The 22453-nt window shown below is 35.4% G+C and overlaps 1 protein-coding gene and 1 long non-coding RNA gene across 10 annotated transcripts in view; both read left to right on the top strand.

Annotated features, from left to right (window-relative positions):
• Positions 1–22453, top strand: part of oxr1a (oxidation resistance 1a) — a 310698-nt gene that overhangs the window by 161320 nt on the left and 126925 nt on the right. For 2 of the 9 annotated variants that reach the window (XM_087286151.1, NM_001442354.1), the window contains 1 exon segment: positions 9008–9262. In XM_087286151.1, coding sequence (XP_087142277.1) covers positions 9130–9262 — 133 coding nt within the window. In that variant the 5' untranslated portion in view covers positions 9008–9129. 9 annotated transcript variants of the gene reach the window in all.
• Positions 13104–19042, top strand: LOC147840406 (uncharacterized). The gene is made up of 3 exons (XR_015512024.1): positions 13104–15309; positions 15458–16254; positions 16818–19042. It is a non-coding gene; the product is annotated as an uncharacterized LOC147840406 (long non-coding RNA).

Here is a 22453-nt window from a genome sequence, read left to right as displayed (position 1 = left end):
ATTATTTTTCGTCACGTCATCCGCCCGATCCGCGGTTTATCTGCGGATTCCGCGGCTGTAACCGCCATCCGCGCATCTCTAGTGTGTGTGATCTCTGTGCCAGTGACTACAATAAACTGTGGTGTTCTGCTATTATGTATTTTTGAATGTTCACTTTATTTCTACCAATGTCCCTATAAGGCAAGGGATTTCACTCGGCGGCCATCTTTGAAACGTCTCTCAGGCAGTATGCTTGTGCATTCTGTCTGAATAGGGAAACATCAAACTCTTCGAAACTGCTAACCAAGCTTATGATCACATTACATATTTGGAATCACCAATACAATTAAACAACATCTGTCATTTCTAAACATCTGAATCAACCGAAATCGGCATATTTTCAGGTTGCCCAAGCTAATGCACATGCGAACTCGAAAGGAATGACATCACGAAACCAACCTCTTTTAGGGCAGTGTTACACATTATCATCCTCTGGATAATGATCAAATACCGTTCCCCAAATAACATCAATTGCATGTTTCAAGCAGAAATGACAACAAAGAGGCAATACTTACAGACTAGCTTGAAGTAATGCACAGAATAATACAAAAACCCTGCTAAAAAAATCCAGCTTAGACCAGCCTAGGATGGTTGGCTGGTTTTAGCTGGGCGACCAGCCTGGTTTTGGAGGGGTTTTGGCCACTGGCTGGTTTTTCAGCCTTTTCCAGCCTGATATTAGCTGGACAGGCTGGGAGATGACCAGCTAAAACCAGCTTGACCAGCCTACCCAGGCTGGTAGCCCAGCCAAAATCAGCTATGTCCAGCTTAAACCAAGATGATCAAGCTGGTTTTAAATGGTTTTAGCTAGTCACTTTCCAGCCTAACCAGCTAAGACCAGGCTGGAAATGGCTGGAAACCAGCCTGGAAGTGGCCAAAACCCCTCTAAAACCAGACTGGTAGACCAGCTAAAACCAGCCAACCAGCCTAGGCTGGTTTAAAATGGATTTATCAGTGGGGAAGAATAATGTTTTTCCCACATTTTTCCACAAAATGTCAAACTATAAACTGGTGTTTTATTTCCACATCTCTATATGATTCCTTCCAATGCACTTTGTTTTGTTTCATAAATAATTTTGGACTTTATCTTTATCTGAAATACAGCTGTGGTGCGCATGGTGGTCTTTCTGGCGTAATCTGATTGTATTTAGTGCTCATTCATTACAGCAGCAGAGCTTCAGTGCCTTCTCTATTAGCTGCATCTGCCCAGCCTGAGTGAGTTTTTGCTCCATTTGTGTCTGTCTAATTGGGCCTGTAAACTGTGAGGCTCAGGGTAATGTGCAGATGTTCGTCCTTGTGTTTGTGTGTATGTGTGTGTGTGTGGTTTCTGGACACATTCAATGTGGAGATGACAGTTCTGGTGGTGTTTTTCTCTTTCTCTCTCATTAATTCTTTGTCGTGATGACAGTAAATTTAGCAAGATTCTTTATACTTTATTCAGCTTGTATTGCAATACATATACCTTGAAAAACTCATGAATAAAATGGATGAATAACAGAGACATTTTCATTACTTTTCTTTTGTTATTACACTCTATGTTTGTTCAGATTTCCTAGAAATCCAAGAGGTCAAAATTGTATTTGAACATGCCTTGATGCCTCTCATGCCTCAACACATTTCAGAATTTTTACACAGGTCGTTGTTTTAGGGGTATGTTGCTTCACATGAAAATTAGTTTCACCCCCCAATGCTCGCTTGGTATTTGATACTATTTTTGGTCAGCACATTGTAGACTTGTTTTTTTCTGTATAGGATTGCACTAGTGTTTTTTTCTTTTCTTTTTTGCTCAAATTACTCTAATGTATTTGCTTATTGTTACATGTTTATATTATCTTTTATATATATATTTTTGTAATGTGTTTTACAATGTATGAATAAAACATTTTTAAAAAGAAACACTTTGATTGACATTCTCCCTTTATCATCAAAAGGAGAAAGCCGCACCCATTAGTGACATTCTCATTAGCATAGGACATTAGTTCTGTTCTTGAATCTGCCACTATGCTGACATGCAGGCATTTGTAGCTCCGCCCTTTTTTGAAAAACAGCGCAATCTCATTTGAATTTAAAGCGACACCAAAAGGTAGCAAAGCTTAAAAGGCGCAGTTTCAAAGAGTTATAAAACATCATTTAAGGGGTATTTTGAGCTGATACTTCACATACACCCTCTAGGGGCATCAGATATTTATTTTAAATCTTGTAAAAAGTGTAAAATGGGTCCCCTTTAAGTAATGACTGCTTAAAATTAAACTTTGCAGTCTGTGAATAATATTTATATATATATATATATATATATATATATATATATATATATATATATATATATATATATATATATTCAAGCAGTAATTTAAAATCAATCTAATATTTCACAGTATTCACATTTTATTTTACTTTTGATGAAATACTGTAGATTCAGCTTTGGCAAGTTAATTTCCCCAAATTATTTACATGGACTTTTATAATGTAAAGTTTGTAGTTGTCATGATCACCAGCAATCTAGGCCTTATAGAGCAACGGAAAACATTTATTGTCACCCGAACTACACATCCGCCACTTAAATGATCTACACATCCCATCATGCACCTCACACACACACATAGTTCCACATCACTCTTGATTACTCACAGCTGAAAACTCATCATGGACTGATTACCTGGACTAATATATTCACCTCTCATACATGCACATTTTGCTGAGTCTTAGTCTTAACGTGCCTTTAGATCCTGGCCTTGTTTCTTTGTTTATCCTTTTTGCCGCCTGCACCAACCTCTGTCTGTGACCACAATTTCGCTGTTGGAATACCCTCATGATTCAGTTTGTTCCTGTTTGACCATTGCCTGCCTGACCAAGCTGTTAACAAATCCCGTTTGGACTCTCACCTCTGCACCCGACTCCTGTTGTTACAGTAGTTTTGTGTTAATTTTGGGAAGAAATCTGAATGTGGAGCTGTTTGTTTAAAGAAAGGTTGGCTCCTGCTGTCAAACACCCATATGTATAGACATAACATCTCAGAAGGCTTCCTGACAAAAGCAGTTAACATATACTTGAGTCTTAATGTTTTGTTTGTCTTTGCACATATCTTATATCAGCGAGGGTCAGAGCCATCTTACAATTCAATTGAAGCCTTATGTTACAGTTCCTAATGAAGTTACTGGCAGATTGGCAAGTAATTTTATTTCATTTACTCGTCAAGTTCAATTTCTCAAACATTTGGTGCAGGATTCATGTTAAATTTAAAACTAATTAAGGGTTACAGCATGCATGCGTTTATATATATAGAAATAAAATCCTGCCTCATTCGTTTTGGATCATTTGAGGAATCACTATAAATAGAGAACAAATGAACTAATTCAGTGTGCTCCTCATTATTTCCCCAGACTCTCTTCCATTCTGGAAATTGAAATAGGAGAAGGCGTCCAGTGAACGCAGTGAGAGCAGACGGGAATATTGGTTGGGAGGGAAACCCTGCTTTAATCTGCCTCATTAATAGGGCTTACTTTATTTCTCGTCTGTGAATTGAGAGTGATGGATCTTTCATAGTGCTGGTCAAATTAAACTGCTCTTTAATTACAACACAGCTTTGAGAACCTTCGAATCAGTGGCATGTTTCTGTACATCCTCTCGTGAGTATATATTACACATTAAAAGGATAGTTCACCCAAAAATGAAATTTTACTCACCCATGACTTGTTCCAAATCAATATTTTAGCCAGTCATGCTGTTACTGAAAATATGGAGGAATATAATTCACATAACACACTGAAAAAAATAAAAATTCATTGGGTTTACTACTTTTTTTTTTTTTTTTTTTTGAGATTGCAAACAAATTATATGGGCTAAATTTAAACTAATTAATGAAATTTAGTATGGGTCAATTTCATTTGTTTGTTTAAATTCAGCCCATTTAAGTTGTTTGCAACCAGTTATTTAATCAAGTTGTGTAAATCCAATGAATAATTTTTTTCGTGCACATAAAATCACATAAGGGGTCAATTTTATTAGTGCACTTTAAAATAAATCTTTGGAATCCATAGTATAGAGGATCACATCAGTCATTTTGACTACTTTTGTTGGTTATTTTCATAAATGCACTTGTTATGTTTATCTTTAAACTGTACACAACTTTTAACGAATTAGTTAAGTAAAGGTAGGAGTGAAATAATTGACTCGGAAACTCCTTTTAGTGTCTTAATATTTTTAATATTGTGCTATATTAATTCTTTTTTTATCTATGACATTATACTGTAAACAGGTTATGTTTAACCTTTAGGTACTCTTGATTCCCTCACAAGTATAGTTGAATTGGATAAAACCAAATTTGTCAATATAGTGTAAGAATGTCAATGTGAAAGCATATGGGTGTCATCCAGCACTGGGGGGTTCACAAGTTAGTGCACTCTCAGTGCTAGGTTGTGACTGAAGGTCATCTGCCACGTGAAACCTATGCTGGAGTAATTGGCGGTTCATTCCACTGTGGCGATGCCTGATAAATCAGGAACTAAACTGAAGGAAAGTGAGTGTGTGAAGTTATGTTTAATCATGGTTAAGACATCTAAAAATGATGAATCAAAGTGCATTTAGACAAGAACTATTCATAAAAAAAATCAATAAATATTTTATGTTTTGTAGCTAAAAATATGTAATAATGTTTACATTTCAATGCTTCAGTTTTTCAGCATCAAATGTACAAAAATGTATGTTTTGTATTATTAAAAGCTATGTATTATTAATGTGAATGTAATTTGTGTTCAGCACACAAAAATTTGGAATGCCCTCGAGATTTTGGTTTTTAAGAAATAATGAATTATATGCTGGTTTTGAATTGGCATGCCATGACAGCAAAACAAGAGGTCTTTATTTTATGCTGTATACAGTTTACCTGCAGAAACACCTTAAACAGTATTTTTTGTGTAATTTAAATGAAATGTCATTTTACATTTTTACATTACAAGTAGTCTTGACAAGTCTATGACTTGAATCCAAGGGTTCTGAACAACTTTCAGCAACTTTCTATGAGGAACAAACAGATAATTTTGTTTCTAATCATGTAATAATGTTTTATATTTTTTTATAATTATCCGGTCAGTAAATTCTGTCTTTTTTAAAATGGTGGTGAAATGTATGATAGATCTTGCACAGAAAAAAATAGTTAACATTCAGCTTACCCACTGATTATTTTCATGGTTGAAATTCCCCTATTTGATGTAATAGTGTATTGTTGTTGTTGTTGTCATTATTGTTTTTGTTTTTAGTCTAATCATTTTTAAAACAGTAAAAATATAGTGAGTGCATTATTAAACATTTCACTTAAACGTAAAACTTAGTGTTGAACACTTAAAAAAATCTTGCTGCCTTATATTTTTCAGTTGAATCAAATTAACTTTTCTAGTCAATTTCATCAATCAAGCTGACTACAAAATATCATATTAAACTTGGTATAAATGTAAAAAAGTGTGGAAACTGGATTAACTTATTCAAATAAAATAAAGCAACATAATAAATATTTGATGTCTTGGCTTTTTTGTCATAATTTTTTTACCGTGAAGTAGTGCAAATGTTTTAAAACAAATCTGAATAAAAGTACTTATAAAAAGTAAAAATTTTAAAAAAAATACTATACAAAAATAAAAAATGTCAATGGTTCACTTAAAACTGATAAATTCCATAAAAGGATAACAACAAAAGCACAGAATACTATTAATTGCTATTCATTTATTCATTTTCTTTTTGGCTTAGTCCCCTTATTAATCCAGGGTTGCCATAGCGGAATGAACCGCCAACGTATCCAGCATTTGTTTTACGCAGTGGATGCCCTTCCAGCTGCAATGTTATATTATTTGATATTTAAGTAAATAAGAATCATGTTTTCAGTAGATTTTTTGCATAGTGTTAAAATGTGATGCATAGTGGTTTTGTTTAATTAGCTGAACAAAACAGAAAAGTAAAAATTTACATGTTTTTTCAGCTTATTAAGGCAACATTTGTCCATTTTATTGTTTTATTTTGCAATTAAATATTTAATTAAATACAAACTGCAATCAGAATTATTTTTTCAATACATTTCTAAACATAATAGTTTTAATAACTCATTTCTAATGACTGATTTATTTCATCTTTGACATGATGACACTTCTATACAGCTTAAAGTGACATTTAAAGACTTTACTAGGTTAAATAGGTTAAATAGGCAGTATATGATAATTAGGCAAGTTATTATAACAACGGTTTGTTTAATTATCGAAAAAAAATGCTTAAAGGCATTTTTTAAATAATATTTTTTATTAATATTTTATTTTAAAATTCTAGCTGAAATAAAACAAATAAGACTTTCTCCAGAGAAAAAAAAAATATTCTCAGACATACTGTGAAAATGTCCTTGCTCTGTTAAAATTTATTTGTGAAATATTTAAAAATTAAAGGGAGTTTAATAATTCTGAATACAACTGTATTTAAACCAAAAAAATATATTAAGATATTTTTTCAAATTAATGCATACATTCATGCGTAGCTAACAAAGTAAATTAATTAATAAATAAATACTTAGGCCTACTAATAATGGTTACTAAACTATTAAAAATTGTGTAAAATTTGTATACAAACTACAATAGAATATAAATGACACTATAACACCATACTAATATTATAATAGTGTGAATTACGCCCCAGTTTCTGCACTAATATGACCAATACAAGGAATGATAAAATGCCTGGTCAGTATGAGCAGAAAGTTTCATCCATCAGATACGACTTTATTGTTCTCATTTTTTCCTCTAAACACTATTTTGGCCGGATGTCGGGCTTCTGTGTTACTCCGTTGATAACAGATTTAGCTGTTTCCACAACAATGGGCTTTCATGAAGTCTTTTATCAGCAGTTGCTTTTATGCAAGCCATCTTTGTTGCAAACTCAGCTGGACTGAACAAGGCACCAAAATCTATCCGTGTGCAGTTTTTATGGCAGACCAGCAGAGGGAGTTTCTCTCATGGCTTTTGGGGGATTTTGGGACGTGTGTAAATTTGGCCTGAGAGGCACATTTCATTTGTCACCCCTTGGGATGTAATTAACTTGATGAATTAAAAAGACACTGAACAATCTTTGCAATTAGTGGTGGCTCTCATATCATCAGAGCTGTATAGATGTGGTTGGGGAGGTGGAGATCTACTGATCGCCTTCCCTGCAAGCTGTTTTCATCAAGCTGAAATATAATTGAGACTCTCTGCATAATTACAGCATGTTTGCTTAATTTACCTCCTCTGAATTCAAGGTTTACTGTTATTTTGACACGACACGGTCATGTGATAGCAGTATGTGCTGGTGTGTTTTGAGTAATCACAGATCAAAATCTGCCTGAGGCGTGGTAAATAATCATGTAACATGCTACGATCATCTGTGACAGATGTTTTATGCTTAATGTGTTGATAATTTCTGGGTCATGAACCAGTGTCATAGCTTATTTGAAAACTGTGATTAATAAATAGAGCGCTAAGCCATCAATTTCATTCAATAGCGTATATAGGCCTATAGTTCCCTCATGGAAAAAGCATTAATTTATTCACAAAGCATTTTATATAGCTAAAACAAACAGTAAACACATTGTAAATATATTAATAAGTATAGTCATCATCATCATATTGTATATTAAACTCCATGTAGGTAATTTTTACAAACTTTTGTTAACAAACTTATTCATCTATATTTTGAAGGTTTTTAAAGTCTATAAAATACATAATTTTCCCATTTACATTTTTTTTTCTGATGAAACATGGGGGGAAACGCCAAAATATGGCTTTTGTAGTTAAATAATGGTAACCACAAATGACCTACACTAGCCTTACTGTTAACATATCCTTAGGTGAACTATTCATAATATTCTATGAAAAATAGGCCTTCATTCATTCTTTCATTTTCTTGTCGGCTTAGTCCCTTTATTAATCCGGGGTCGCCACAGCAGAATGAACCACCAACTTAGTCAGCACAAACTTCAAAGTTATGTAACATGGTATACGATCATCTTTGATGGAGATATTTTAGGCTAATTGTGTTGATAATGGGTCATGAACCAGTATAGCCTATTTGAAAAGTGTGAAAATAAATAGAGAGCTTTGAAGCCATTATATCACTCAATAATGTAATATATGCCTAAGCTCCCTCATGGAGAAAACATTTCTATATATTTATATTATTAATATTTATATTAATAATATTTATCCACAAAAGAATTTTATATACTTAAAACCAAACACATTGTAAATACATTATTTAATGAATATAGCCATCATCAAATTGTTTAAACTTTTGTAAACAAACTTGGTAATATTCTGAAGGTTTTTAAAGTCTATCAAATAATTTTTCCATTTACATATACAATGTTTTATTTTTTTCTGGTGAAAACATGAAGGAAAAAAACGCCAAAATATGGCTTTTGTAGATAAACAATGGTAACCACAACTGACCTACACTAGCCTTACCATAGTTAGCATATCTTTATGAAAACTGTTCATCAATATTCCATAAAAAGGCCTTTAAAATACATTTAATAAAACCATAGATAATTTTTGTAAGGGTTTCTTCAGCTTACTTCAAGAGTAATTTGTTTATGATATTAAATTGAACCTGGTCAGCTGTATTATGTTGCAATTAGTACTTTGGAAGTTTTGCTTTGTGATTGCTGTTTAGGCGGTTTTTATTCAAGCGTAATTACCATAATTCCTGCTAATAAACATAAATAGTCGTAAACTTAGAAGTTAAAATGTTTAAATAGATACGTGTAATTTTACAAAATTTCCCCTCAAGTATTTCGCTACGCGTTCCTGTAAACGCGACGCAAACATGACGTCGCGGCTAATCGACCAATCATAGTCTTCGTTGACGTCAGCATTCCATCACTTGCAGCGTAGAGAAGGGCGCGTTTTGGTAGCGTCGCGTCACGTTGCTTGCGTGTAGCGTAACAACAAACGGCGAAAAGTTTAGTAGCGGGCAGCTGTCAGTTCCTGATTCTGCTCGCGTGTGTCAGAGGTCTCATCTGTGCACATAAGTTATAGTTACCATATTGTTTTAAGTCATTTTAGATGTTTATACTTTCTCGTTATCATGGATTATATTCAGTCGTTCAGAGACGCGATCGCTGGTAAAATCTGGCCTGTTACCGTGAGAGAAGTTCAGTTTAAAGACTACTCGGATGCAGAAACGCCAATGGAAAAAGAAAGCGAAACACACACCGCAGGTATTAATAGTTTTATCTTTTTCTCCAAAGTTTTGAGCAACGTAATGGGCTTGTAAACTTTGATAGCGCAACATGGCTGCAGAGATACAGTGAGTCATGTTTTAGGAGTTTTGCATGTCAGCTGCTCTTTTGCATGGGATTTGACTGATCAGGGATTGTGAGAAGAGTTCATGTTCTGGCTGTTAATGTTCAAGTAATTTGCTGTTGTAAAGTTTTAGGTTTGTTTGCTCAGCCTGTGTTGACATGTACAGGCTTTAGTTAATTGTTAACTTAGTGGTCTATTTTGGTTCTGACTTATTTTAAGTTTGTAGCTAAACATTCGTTGTGTCTGTTAAGCTTCTTCATTTTGAAGTGTGAAGTTTGTGTCATTATAATAACCTCTTATGGCCCAAGGTGTTTTTACATGCATTTTTTTATTTATCTTTGTTAATCTGGCTTATTAGTATTATTATTGGAACCCAATTAGAATAAAGCATAAGTCTCATCTTTTGATATGATGTATTTTTAGATAAAAATTATGTCCATAAATGTCGACTCGTGGTCTATTTACCAGGGCTTTGAGTACTTGCATTGACAGCACACTCAGTGTTATGTATTCCTGTCACAGTGGGCTGTGAGTCAGTTTAATTGCAGAGACTAATTAAGCCAGAGGACCGCTAAAGGAAATATGATGGTAAATGCTGTAAGTTGATAGTCATGTTTCATCCGGTAGCAGTTTTTCTATATTGTCTATTTCACAGTAAATGTTGGCTGTTAGCCAATAGTGGGGCAGATGCATCCATCAGAACATAATGTTGCCAAATAACACTAAAATTAAGTAGATTTCAGATTGCCTGGAAGGTAGGGCTGCAATATATAGCAGAACATTCTTATAGTGATAATATTTGAATGTTGCTTTGAATAAAAGTGTCTGATAAATGAGTGAAGGCAAATTAAATATATGCAATATCCAAATCACATATATTACATTTGTTTTATGTGGCACGCATGTGTGTTTTGCATGGATAGGTTGTTTATGCACATTTGACTAATCAGATAGGGTCTTTTTTTTTGGCCTTTTTGCCTTTATTAGATTGGACAGTATTGAGACAGGAAACAAAGTGGGAGAGAGAGAGAGAGAGAGAGAGAGAGAGGGTAGGGAAATGTCGTCGAGCCGGGATTCGAACTCGCAACGCCCTGACGTGCTATTGCACCATATGTCGGCGCGCTAACCACTAGGCTATTGCGCCGACATCAGAAAAGGTCTTAATATCTAGTAGGTGCTGTTTTGCAATTGTTTAATCGGCCTAAAAGTGAGCAGACAGTTAAAAATAATTACTGATAAATACTAATCATAGTAGGGCTGCACACAATTGGAAAAATTAATTTTTTCTGCTTTATATATCTTCTGAAAAAATAATAAACACATTGCAAGAAAGAATAATTACATGTACTCTCTTGAAATGCCTTTAAAACATATGCAAATGCTAAAATTGCACTCTGTTATTGACAGTTTGCAATGATTCCACAAATCTCATGTATTCTCAACTGTTGTGCTGATCAACTAGAATCACAGCTCAATGTAACATATAGCAATTTCTTTCAATATTACCGTGGTTGTGCCTCAATAAAATCATAGGTCTTTTGGTGAAAAGTTTGGTCAGGTGAATGGAGTGAATGGGAGGTAGCTGAAACTACAATTTTCATGAGCCCAGGCGTGGCCATCATCCTTTGCGGTCTGTTGTCGCTATAGATCCAGTAATGCAGAAATGGAGGGTGCTGTAGTAGCGGCAAAGAAAAAGAGCTAAAAATGGTCGAACCTAAAGCGGGCTTTAAATCAGATGTGTGGAAGCATTTTAGTTTCTCTCTGAAAAGAAACAAGAAAGAAGAAAAGGTGAAAGAAAAAAGGGTATGCAGGCACTGCCAGACTGTGCTGAAATACAAGTCGGGGAATACAACTAACATGATGGGGATTCTTTTAGTCAAGGGGACAGCAGAACACAGCACACTGCTCAGATTGATGGAGACATTGACTTGTACCACCAAGAGACCTCTATCTCACTCATGGCTTGTCCTTTCGAGAGGTGTTTTTTTTGTTATTAAAATTGAATAATTTAAGTTCCTCTTTGAATGTTTACAGATAGATAATTTGTATGTCATTGATCTGTTCAGTGTTGAGGTAACCTGAACATTCTAGCACTTTTTTTTGAGTCTCTTCAATAGTTTTGTTTTTCCTTTAAATGATTCAATAAATACCGTACCGTGCCATTCATACCGAGGTATTACCGTATCATGAAATTTTGATATTGTTACATCCCTAGAAAAAATGTATCTAGGTAAATAGATCCCCAGAAATATCGCTATATGGAAATACTCAACAAAAATATTGCAAATTGAATCACAAGCAGTATCGTGCAGCCCTTTTGGAGAGGCATTATTTTATTTAATTTTTTAACTATACACATTCAAAAGTTTGGTTAAGTAGGATTTTGGAAGACAACCCTTACTTGTACAGTAATCGTTTGAAAATTTCGTAATTTAAAATACATATTTTATATAATTTAATAATACTTCTGATTTAATATATCAATAATCAAAATTTTCAGCGTCATTACTTAAATTGTTCTAATTCTCTATAATGTTTTGATAGATTTAACATTGAAAAGATCAGCTTTTATTTAAAATTGATTTTTATAGCAATCCGAGTCATTCCTCTTTTGATTTATTTAGTGTCTCCTTGCTGAATAAGTATTAATTTCCAACAGATTTATTGACCCACAGTTTTAAGAAACCATATATGCCATTTTCGTTTTATAATGTTGAGAATCATAAAGAGCTTTATTGCCAAGTATGTTTACACATGCAAGGAATATGCTTTTGTGACAGAAGTTTCCTGTGTGCAACAGAATGTCAGTAACAGGACAAAAAAACACATAAATTCTCTGAGGTCTACTTTATAGATTCTTATAGATCTTAAAGTACAAGTAATAAGCCGTTTTCTCACCCCCTGCACACACACACACTTGTGTTGCAACTACTGGATAAAATCTAGTTGGCATTGCATCATCTATCATTATTGAGTCCTTCTGAAAATGCTGCATCAAACCGTGTCTAGTATGGGAATGTCAGAAATCAAGCAACGTTTGATTTCTCAGTTCACAACTTTTGCAATCTCCTCGCATGTGATTTTTGTCCTGCCTCTCGACTCTAGGCCAGAGGAGAGTAAAATGCAAGGATTTTATCGCTGTGAAGTTGCCACAGTGCAGGAAATGGCGTTGCACCATCAGTTCACAACCTTCAATAAGAAACATAAAGGGATTGCTGTGTGCTTTCGAGTTGACACTTATCAAAGCGGCGCAATACTGATGGTAGCATATAAGCCTATTTGGATAAATGGATTAAAACACACAGAGGTGAAAACAGATGAATCTCATCCTTGTGTAAACCATATCTGACTGCAGGAAATCATATTTCTGCATTGCTTGGTGCTTAAAATGAAGCACTGTTGGCGTGTAAAGGGGAATCAATGATAAAAGTTTTCATATTTAAAGGAATTGTTCACCCAAAACTGAACATTCAGTCATGATTTAAGGCTGATTTATACTTCTGCATGCGAATGATCCGGCACAGCCGACCCTGACTGGCACCATTTAAGAAATGTAGCTATTGTTGTGCGGAAGTGCGCTCGGGTCATGTGTTTGTCACTTTTGTTCTTTCGGTTGGACTAGCAAGGAGACTCTGTAAATGGCAGTGTCTGGTTTCCTCTCACAACTGCCTGTTTATGCTGTCTACATATTTGACAGAACATTTTACGTAATCTTCGTTGAATTTAATTTGGGCAGAGTTAGAGTGTGCAACAGAGCTGAAAAGCTTGTACTGGGCTTTTACTTGGTAGCATTTCAAAAATGTAGGAGCACCAACCAAAAATGAATGACCACCACTGCAAATTGTATAATAATGGATTATTTGTATTTGAAAACAACAATTATGACTAACAAAAATCAGAAACAACTATAACTAATTCTGTGATGACTTGTTGATCTTGGCTTTCGGATCAGCATTTACTATGATCACTTTTATCAGCGCCGTTATTTGTAACTTTGGGTGGGTTTGCAAGCCTGTGTGCTTTTCATCGCGTCTTCCTCAAACTACAACCGTTTGCATTTTCCACAGTCTCAAAAGCTCTGTTATATGACAGCGTAAAGCCTTGAGTGATTGACAGCTAATATGAATCAATATAGCAGCAAGGAAGAGCGATTCAGCACATTTTTAGAAAAAACCTAAACAGATCGCACTACAACCATTATATGCAGTCGCACAAATGCTCCCAAATATATTATGAGGTCGCATAGATTAAATTTCGGGCGTATGTGCGACCAAAATGGTCGCAGTTTGGAGCTCCTCATGCCATTGTGTAAACAAGATATTACATACTGCTATTTAGCTAATTAAAAGTTATGATCTGGCTCTATAAAAAATTAAATTAAGTTGACTTTAAGGGGGGGGGGGGGGGGGGGTCGTTGGGAGAGCGGGGTGCCCTTCTATTATAATGGTAGGGGAAACACTGTTGTTCTTATGGTGTTTTTCATGGTGTGTTAGTAAATGCAAGGCTATTGATAAAATCCTGGCATAACATTGTATGACGTTTCAGATGACTGTTCTATAGCCTACAGATAATAAATCTGTCAGATTCTGGAGTGCTTTACAGGTCTAAAGAAAAAATATAAATGATAAATGATCCTAAATAAAACAAATACATTTATAGATGTGGTATTTTAGAATTTCACTCACCTGGGAAATGGATGCCACTTGTGGTTTGTGAGCACACTTAAGTACAAACTACACAGCATGCAATATTACCTAAAAATTGTAAGAAGTAATTTCAAAAGAAAATTTTGTAAAGCCACATAAAAAAATATGAAGTTTTGCAGCTAATCTGCTGTATTCAACTGAGGTGACATGACAGCGAACCGCTAGACCAAGCTGTCACTCAAGTGGCCACACCCTTAATTATGCAGAATTATGAGTTATAAAAAAATCACCCCCTCACAGTTGTAATGAAGTGTAATATATTAACCAAAATAGTTTTGTGTACTAGGCTGTAAACAGCTTTTTTTCTGCTGTAAAGTTGGTCATCGTAATTATAGTGGTCAATAGAAATGTGCTCTGTTTTGGAGCCAAGCCTAGTGGAATTTCAGTTTCAGTTACTTTGGAATGGCTTCACAAGGGAAGAGAGGGATTTTGCTGCCTGTGGTTTCTGGTCAACTATAATCCCAACTCAACATTGCATATCTTGCGATTTGACTATTTTGAACGCACACATTGTGATATCGATGCTGAAACGATTAATTGTACAGCCCTACTTATCAACCCCAAAATGCTCAGTGTTGGAATTTTCATATTTCGTCCTATTTTTAAATCTGCATGTGGTCCCAAAACAATGAGATAATGGTCCGGCGTTTTTGTTCAGTGCCTCTGGTTCCTCATTAAGAGAGAGGAGCGGGTCTGAAGGATGAGTGGGCCGCGCCAATGCTGTGCTGGAAGAGCAGGGAGTCCATTAGCATACATCTGCACTGGCTTTAGACGGACGTGGGAGGCACAAGACGCGTCCTGCTTTTTCTCTAGATCACCCCCAAAGATGAATGGGATGCGTGGGTGTGTTTTCATTACTGAGTTAAGACTAATTCCTCGGTGCATTAGCCAGAGCTATGCTGTGCCAAACCAAGTGGTCATGTGTGGATGCCAGTGCAGGTATAACCATGCGCTGGACAAATGCTGTTTTTTTTCTGTAAAACTCCCTCTCCAAGAATTTAAGCTAAAGCTATGTGGATTAGAGTTAGGCCTGGACAATATATAACTTCAGCATCGATATTGCCATGTGTATATCCAGCCTGATCTCACGAGAAAATGTAAGTATTTTACCTTTTGCCAGTTTAGTGGCTAATTCGTACGAGTTCAGTCGTATGAAATTGTACGATTTAAAAAGGAGGCGTGGCACCTAACCCCACCCCTAAACCCAACTGTCATTGGGGGATGAGCAAATCGTACTTAATTATACGAAATAGATTGTACAAATTCTTATGAATTAGCCACTAAATCAAAAAGTTACGAATTGCCATGAGAAAAAAAAAACATTAAATGATTTATATGACAAAGACTGTAATTTTACATTAGATTATTTTAGTTTCTGTGCCTGAACACTGTTAGACTCCCCAGAAAAGCATAAAGCATGGTTTATTCAACTTTTAAATTTGCTCTGTTGAATTTATCGGCGAAGCAGTGGTGCAGTAGGTAGTGCTGTCGCCTCACAGCAAGAAGGTCGCTGGTTGAACCTCGGCTCAGTTGGCGTTTCTGTGTAGAGTTTGCATGTTCTCCCTGCGTTCGCGTGGGTTTCCTCCGGGTGCTCCAGTTTCCCCCACAGTCCAAAGACATGCGGTACAGGTGAATTGGGTAGGCTAAATTTTCCGTAGTGTATGAGTGTTTGTGTGTGAATGTGTGTGTGTGGATGTTTCCCAGAGATGGGTTGCACCTGGAAGGGCATCCACTGTGTAAAAACTTGCTGGATAAGTTGGCGATTCATTCTGCTGTGACGACCCCGGATTAATAAAGGGACTAAGCCGACAGGAAATTGAATGAATGAATGAGCTATTCAAGTCTTCTGGTCAAATTTAATTTATATGACAGTATATGTCACAGAAAAACTAAATTCACATTGTCAAATTATTCCAATATTGTGCAGCTATACTTAGTGTTATTTTAGTGTTTAATTTTAATTTGTTAACATTTGTATTTATGTGTTTGTATTTTATATCAATATTTTCATATAATTAGCATTAATATAAATTTCCTAATATAAAATGCCAGCCTGATCTCACAAGGAAACATAAGTATTTTACGTTGTGTCAGGTTAGTGGCAGTTCAGTCGTATGAAAATGTGCGAAAAAGGAGGCACTGCACCTAACCCCGCCCCTAAACCCAACCATCATTGGGTGATAAGAAAATCATACTAAATTGTACAAACCAGCTCAAACGAATTCATACGAATTAGACACTAAATAAAAAAGTTACAAATTGCTGTGAGGTTTGAAATGCATATAATTAGTTTAATAACTATAATATAAATGGAATGTTAATAAATAGTTGAAAGGTTTAAAGAATAGTTTTTGCTATTTTTTTGTGATATAACACTGTAAAAATATCTGTTAATTAACATGTTTCGTATTATTTCGTGATTCTCAAGTTTTTTTTTCTACTTATTTATGGTTGCATTATGGGACATTAAGTTGTAGTCAGAATTATTAGCCTTCCTGAAATATTACCACCATGTATATATTATTCTCCAATTTCTGTTTAACAGAAAGAAGATTTTTAAATCAACACATTTCTAAACATAATAACTCATTTCTAATAACTGATTTATTTTATCTTTGCCATGATGACAGTAAATAATATTTTACTAGATATTTTTCAAGAAGCCAGTATTCAGCTTAACGTGACGTTTAAAGGCTTAACTAGGTTAATTAGGCAACTTAGGGTAATTAGGCAAATCATTGTGTAACAGTTGTTTGTTCTGTAGACAATCAAAAAAATATTGCTTAAGAGGGATAAATGCAAAATTTTAGGCCTTAAAGTCTTGAATCTACTGAAATGTTGTGTTGTAGGTCTTTAATCTTTTTTTTTAACAGGTCTTAATTTTTCTTTTGGCAATGTATACACAATCTAGCTATTAACACCCATACAATCACCAACAATCCATCATGATAAAACTTAACTTTTTATTTAAAAATAGCATTTGATTACTTTCCTTACAGTAACATTTGCATAAATGTTTGTTTACTGCTGAGGATACTGACCTGACTTTTATAGTATTATTATTATTAATATTGTAGACTGAAGTAATTGACAGCCATGTTTTGTTCTACTCTTGGTAAGGGTAATAGGGTTTGTGAATGGATATAATTGAAAAATTAATTTAAAAAAATCTAACTATATTATTGTTATTGTATTATTAAATGTATTTATTTGTTATAGTTTTGGCGAGGCAGTGGCGCAGTAGGTAGTGCTGTCGCCTCACAGCAAGAATGTCGTTGGGTCGCTGGTTCGAACCTCGGCTCAGTTGGCGTTTCTGTGTGGAGTTTGCATGTTCTCCCTGCCTTCGCGTGGGTTTCCTCTGGGTGCTCCGGTTTCCCCCACAGTCCAAAGACATGCGGTACAGGTGAATTGGGTAGGCTAAATTGTCCGTAGTGTATGAGTGTTTGTGTGTGAATGTATGTGTGGATGTTTGCCAGAAATGGGTTGCAGCTGGAAGGGCATCCGCTGCGTAAAAACTTGCTGGATAAGTTGGCGGTTCATTCCGCTGTGGTGACCCCAGATTAATAAAGGGACTAAGCCGACAAGAAAATGAATGAATGTTATAATTTTTTGATTGGGTAAGTGAAAACCTTTTCTAACTGGGATATTTCAAAACATATCCCTAAATTTCATGTATAATGGTCCTAATATGTCTATTAGAGTCCTAAATTTAACTTGGTGAAACACTGTAGATTATTTAGGCAAGTTAGGGTATGATGATTTCATCTGTAGACAAACATGTTGCTTAAGAGGGCTAATAATATTGACTTTAAAATGGTCAAAAAAAAATAAAACTGCTTTCATTCTAGCTGAAATAAAACAAACAAGACTTTCTCCAGAAGAAAAAAACATTATAGGACATACTGTGAAAAATTCCTTGCTCCCTTAAACATCATTTGGGAAATATTTGAGAAAGAAAAAGAAAAAAGAAAATTTACTAGAGGGCTAATAAATTTGAATTCGGCTATATATATATACATGTAATAATATCGCAAACCCCTAATGTCAACACGATCCACCAGACAGCTTTAGCACAAAGAAAATCCTCTTTCATCATATGACCCCTTTAGTTAAGGGAGAAGTAACAGCCAGGGGAACAAACACAGCAAAGTTGCTCACTGAACCAAGCAGCTGAAGCAAAAGGACCCGGCAGTTGTCACAGCCCAGACTGTCACAGTGGCTGGTGTGTATGTGTGAGAGTGTGTGTGTGTTTGCTGTCCCTGTAGTTAGAATGCTGCGTCAGGAGAGCTGCTGAACTCCACACGGCCTGTTCCTTTCCCTCATTAACACCCACCCCAGGTCAATTAATCAAACCCCGATACTGTCAGCGGCTCTGCGTGTGTCACCCGCACCAGAGCCTCTCATTAGCACTCACTCCAGGGTGACTAATCGCAGCAAGATCCTTCCATCCACTCGGTTATTGCTTTAGTGAGCACTATTTAGTTTGCAAATCAAATAAAGCAGTGGCTAAAGTCTGCCTCTATTCTGCTTTGCAAGTTCAGCTCTGATCTTATACCGCTGAGGACACTACTATTTGGTAGGGGGATAAATAATGAATTGAACAACAAGATGTGTGAATTAAACAATAATAATTCATATTTAAAGTGTCACGTCAAGGAAAAGCACACTAAAACATTGGAGGAGAAAAGCACTGCATAATATAGAATATTTGACATTATATATGAAAGAAGAACAAGTTTTCATTGCGTGAATCATTTTTAAAGAACTGTAATTTAAGTTTGTGTATCATGAATGGAAGAATAAAAAGATAAGAGATAATAAATAAAAAAATAACAATTCATGAGTCCCTATGCACATCATCTTTTCACATGAATATACAGTATTAAATAGTAAAATAGTAAATGACAGAACAATGGGAGTGTAATGTACATTACAATGTACATTATTTTTGCAAAAAGGGATACATTTCATCAACACGCGCTACTGCTGAAAAAAAAATAATATAAGAGAATTTTCTATTTTAAATTTATATTTATTATAGTATAAAAATATATATCAACTATACCACATGAGTAGCAGTGCAATATGGCTGTATTTCGGCACTGGTGGGAGGCGTTCGTTGGCTTGAGGCCGCAGGCTGAGTGCCTTAAGGCTGATTTATACTTCTGCGTCAAACACCAGCGTATGCTACGGCGCTGACGCATAGCCCTTCGCCGTGGCCGTTGGCGTCGCTGACGTGCACCTTTTAAAAAATGTAACTACACGTCGCAACGACGGGTAGAGTAAGCTCTGTGATTGGTCGGCTTAGTAGCGCTGATGAGTCTGGGCGGGACCGAGAGCCGCGTCAATGGTGCGAGCCTGATGGAGCGATTGTTTACAAGTGTGGAGTTCCGTGAAGGAGCTCCGGATGGAAAGTTTTGTTTTATGTTTACCTTATAGTTAAAGTTGTTGCACGTCCGCCAGTTCCTGCCTCAAAATGAGCGAGTTTGAGCCACTTGTACATCCCGGAAGTGTTCAGGAAAAGCAAAACAACAGCGAAGAAACTCGATACAAAGGAACATTTACACCTCACTGCCAACTAGCGTTTCGGAAGTGTTAATGCAGACCAACAGAGACAGCGCGCAGAAGTAAATGCTAAAGTAAAGGTTACGCCGGTCACTTGACGCAGAAGTATAAACCAGGCTTTAGTGTCCCACCAGTGATGATATACAGCCATATCACACTGCTACGAGTGTGATATGGCATTTATACAACAGTTTGAAGGCGTAATCTTGTATATAAAAAGAAAATCAAAGTTAGGTTAGAGTTAGGGCTGGGCAATTTATCGAAAAGTAAATGTAATCAACATTCAGAAACTATAATCAATCTGATTTTTCTAGATCGATTTATTCAATTACTTTACCTACGGTGTGTCGAGTCACGTGGCCCTGTTGTGTTAAGACTACTTTATACTTCTACATCGAACGCACGGGTATAGTCTGGCGCAGACTTCATGCACATACCCATGTACCTCTCAAAAAATGTAACTACACGCCGCAAGTTGTACTACATTGATGATAGTTGGAAGCTGCGCCAGAGACGGCAAATTTTTCATTGCGATAAAATTATTATTTAGATTAAAATGTTTGTTTACAGAAGACTCAAGAAATTCACTGTTAAATATTGTTTACAGGGTATGCATGAGTTTTTTTTTTATTATTTATTTAGAAGAGAAACTGCTTATTTTCTACTTTTAATATTAAACACTTAACATTGAAAATTATTTATTTTGTTTCCAAAAGTGCAAGTTATTTATTTTAACGTCACGTTATTTTCATTCATTTTAACGTGACTTAGTTTAAGGCAATGTGTGTTTTAATTTCAGTTGTCCAACATTGATGTTTAATAAATAATCATAGAAAGCACAGTGTGTGATTCCTTCAATTATTTTAAAATCAAGTAATGCACGCTTCATTCACAAATGTCACTTGTAATATAAGCATATTTAATGTACATAACTTGTTAAATAATTAAATAAAATAATCATTCATTTATCGAAATTGACTTAAAATGTTCAGTCAATCGAGATTTTGATTTAAGGCCAAATTGCTCAGCCCTACGCAGAGTCTTAAAATCCTTTTATACGAGGAACTACTTTCTTGCGCCATTCATTCACGTCTGCAGCTGACCGTCAGAACAACAAAATAACGTTGCTACTTCACACACATCACTTTAGAGATAATATTTGAATGATTCTCTAGCTTAATGTTTAAAGTGATGACAAAACAGGGGATTTTGCTCACATTTTAAAATTATAAGGCTAAATGGCATGAAATTCCACACAGAGAACTACAGAGATGTTCCATTATTACTCTGTAATAGTCAGGATATCACAATAATTAACCCTGAAAATGCTAGAGCAAAGCAAACACTACCAGATTACTTATGGTATAAATACAACACTACAACATATATAAAAGAGAAAGATCAACTTAGTAAGTCACTTACCTGTTCTGTAATGATTTGTTCAGCTGTAGTTTTAAACTTACACTGAGAAAATGCTGTTTTTCTCCCCTAAGGACTTATGCGGTCGCTGTCACCATCTTGTGGCGTAACATCAACCATCTTTGCTCTGCTCAGTATGACAGGCTGGCCGCTGATGCGCTGAATCCCTGAAATGATGAATTTTTAAAATAGGCGCTATGCTTATAAATAAAATCTAAACAACTAGATTCTTGCCTAAAAAGGCCTTAAAAGTACATTGTAGTTCAACAGTTCAAAAGCTGCAATATTTGTCAAACTAGTGAGTTTATTGATCTGCTGTCACTCTGGGCGGAGTAATACACAAGAGTAAAGAGGCTGTATGAGCTCTGATATTGCAGTATATCGCACTGCTATCAGCCAATCGGATTCAAAAACTGTTGTGTATATAAACAAAATAAATATATGTATATATATTTATATATTAATTTTCATAAATATATATAAAGCATTAAATACATGTAAACTTAGTCAATAAGTAAAAACTATTTCAAACCAAATTTAACATTTCATTTAAAATAATTGATTATTATTATATTACTTTTAATATTAGTATTCCAGTAGAGTATCTGGAACATATTCACTGTGCTCCAGATTGTCTTGTGGGAGGTATGATGCATGATTTCTAAGACATAAGGAATGAGTCTTCAGATTTATTGGCATGACTAAAGAGCACACTGGGATGAGACGTGAAGTCTAGCTCTACACTTCCCTTCAGCCGAGACGCCCTAACTATTCTTCATCTCACTACATGTGGCAGCTTTAGTGCTAAATCCATATCCACCATCGGGAAAGAGGGACAAATAATGCAGGTCAGGGGGAAAAAAGAAGAAAAAAATAGACCCAGAACGCAGACCGGAGCTGAAAGATCAGCTGCTGTGCTGTAGGAAACAGTTCCCTCGGCCTTTTACGCTCGCTGGGTCTGGATGCTTAGTCAGAATTTAAAAGGTTATTGAATGGGGGGCAAAGTTTGATCCGCTAAGCGTCAACTTTGACTGCTACTCCAGCATTTAGTCTAGACTAGTGCCAAATAAACACCGCTGGGACTGCAGCGCTTTTCACCAATCAATGAAGTTCAAAGGTGATCTATAGAGTCAGTGTTAATGTTTCATTTTCCTTTTGGTTTAGATCCAAGTTCAAAACAAGAGAGAAAATAAGTATGATGATACATGTCCCATAAAGCAAGCATATGTACATAGAAAAAACTCATACAGAACCTGTTAATTAACGGATATTTTTACTTGGGCTGGACGATATTTCATTTTATTTGGTATCGATAATTATTAAATATTTCAACCATACATTAAGGAATATTAGGATTTTTTTATTGATTTAACTACTTTAGTTAAAACATATTTCACTGGACTGCCCTGCTTTTAA

Source organism: Danio rerio, chromosome 16 (genome assembly GCF_052040795.2).
Source record: "Danio rerio strain M-AB ecotype USA chromosome 16, GRCz13ab, whole genome shotgun sequence".
In the NCBI taxonomy this organism is placed as follows: Eukaryota; Metazoa; Chordata; class Actinopteri; order Cypriniformes; family Danionidae; genus Danio; species Danio rerio.
Note: the sequence above shows the minus strand (reverse complement) of the source record. Positions and strands in the feature narration are given on the sequence as shown.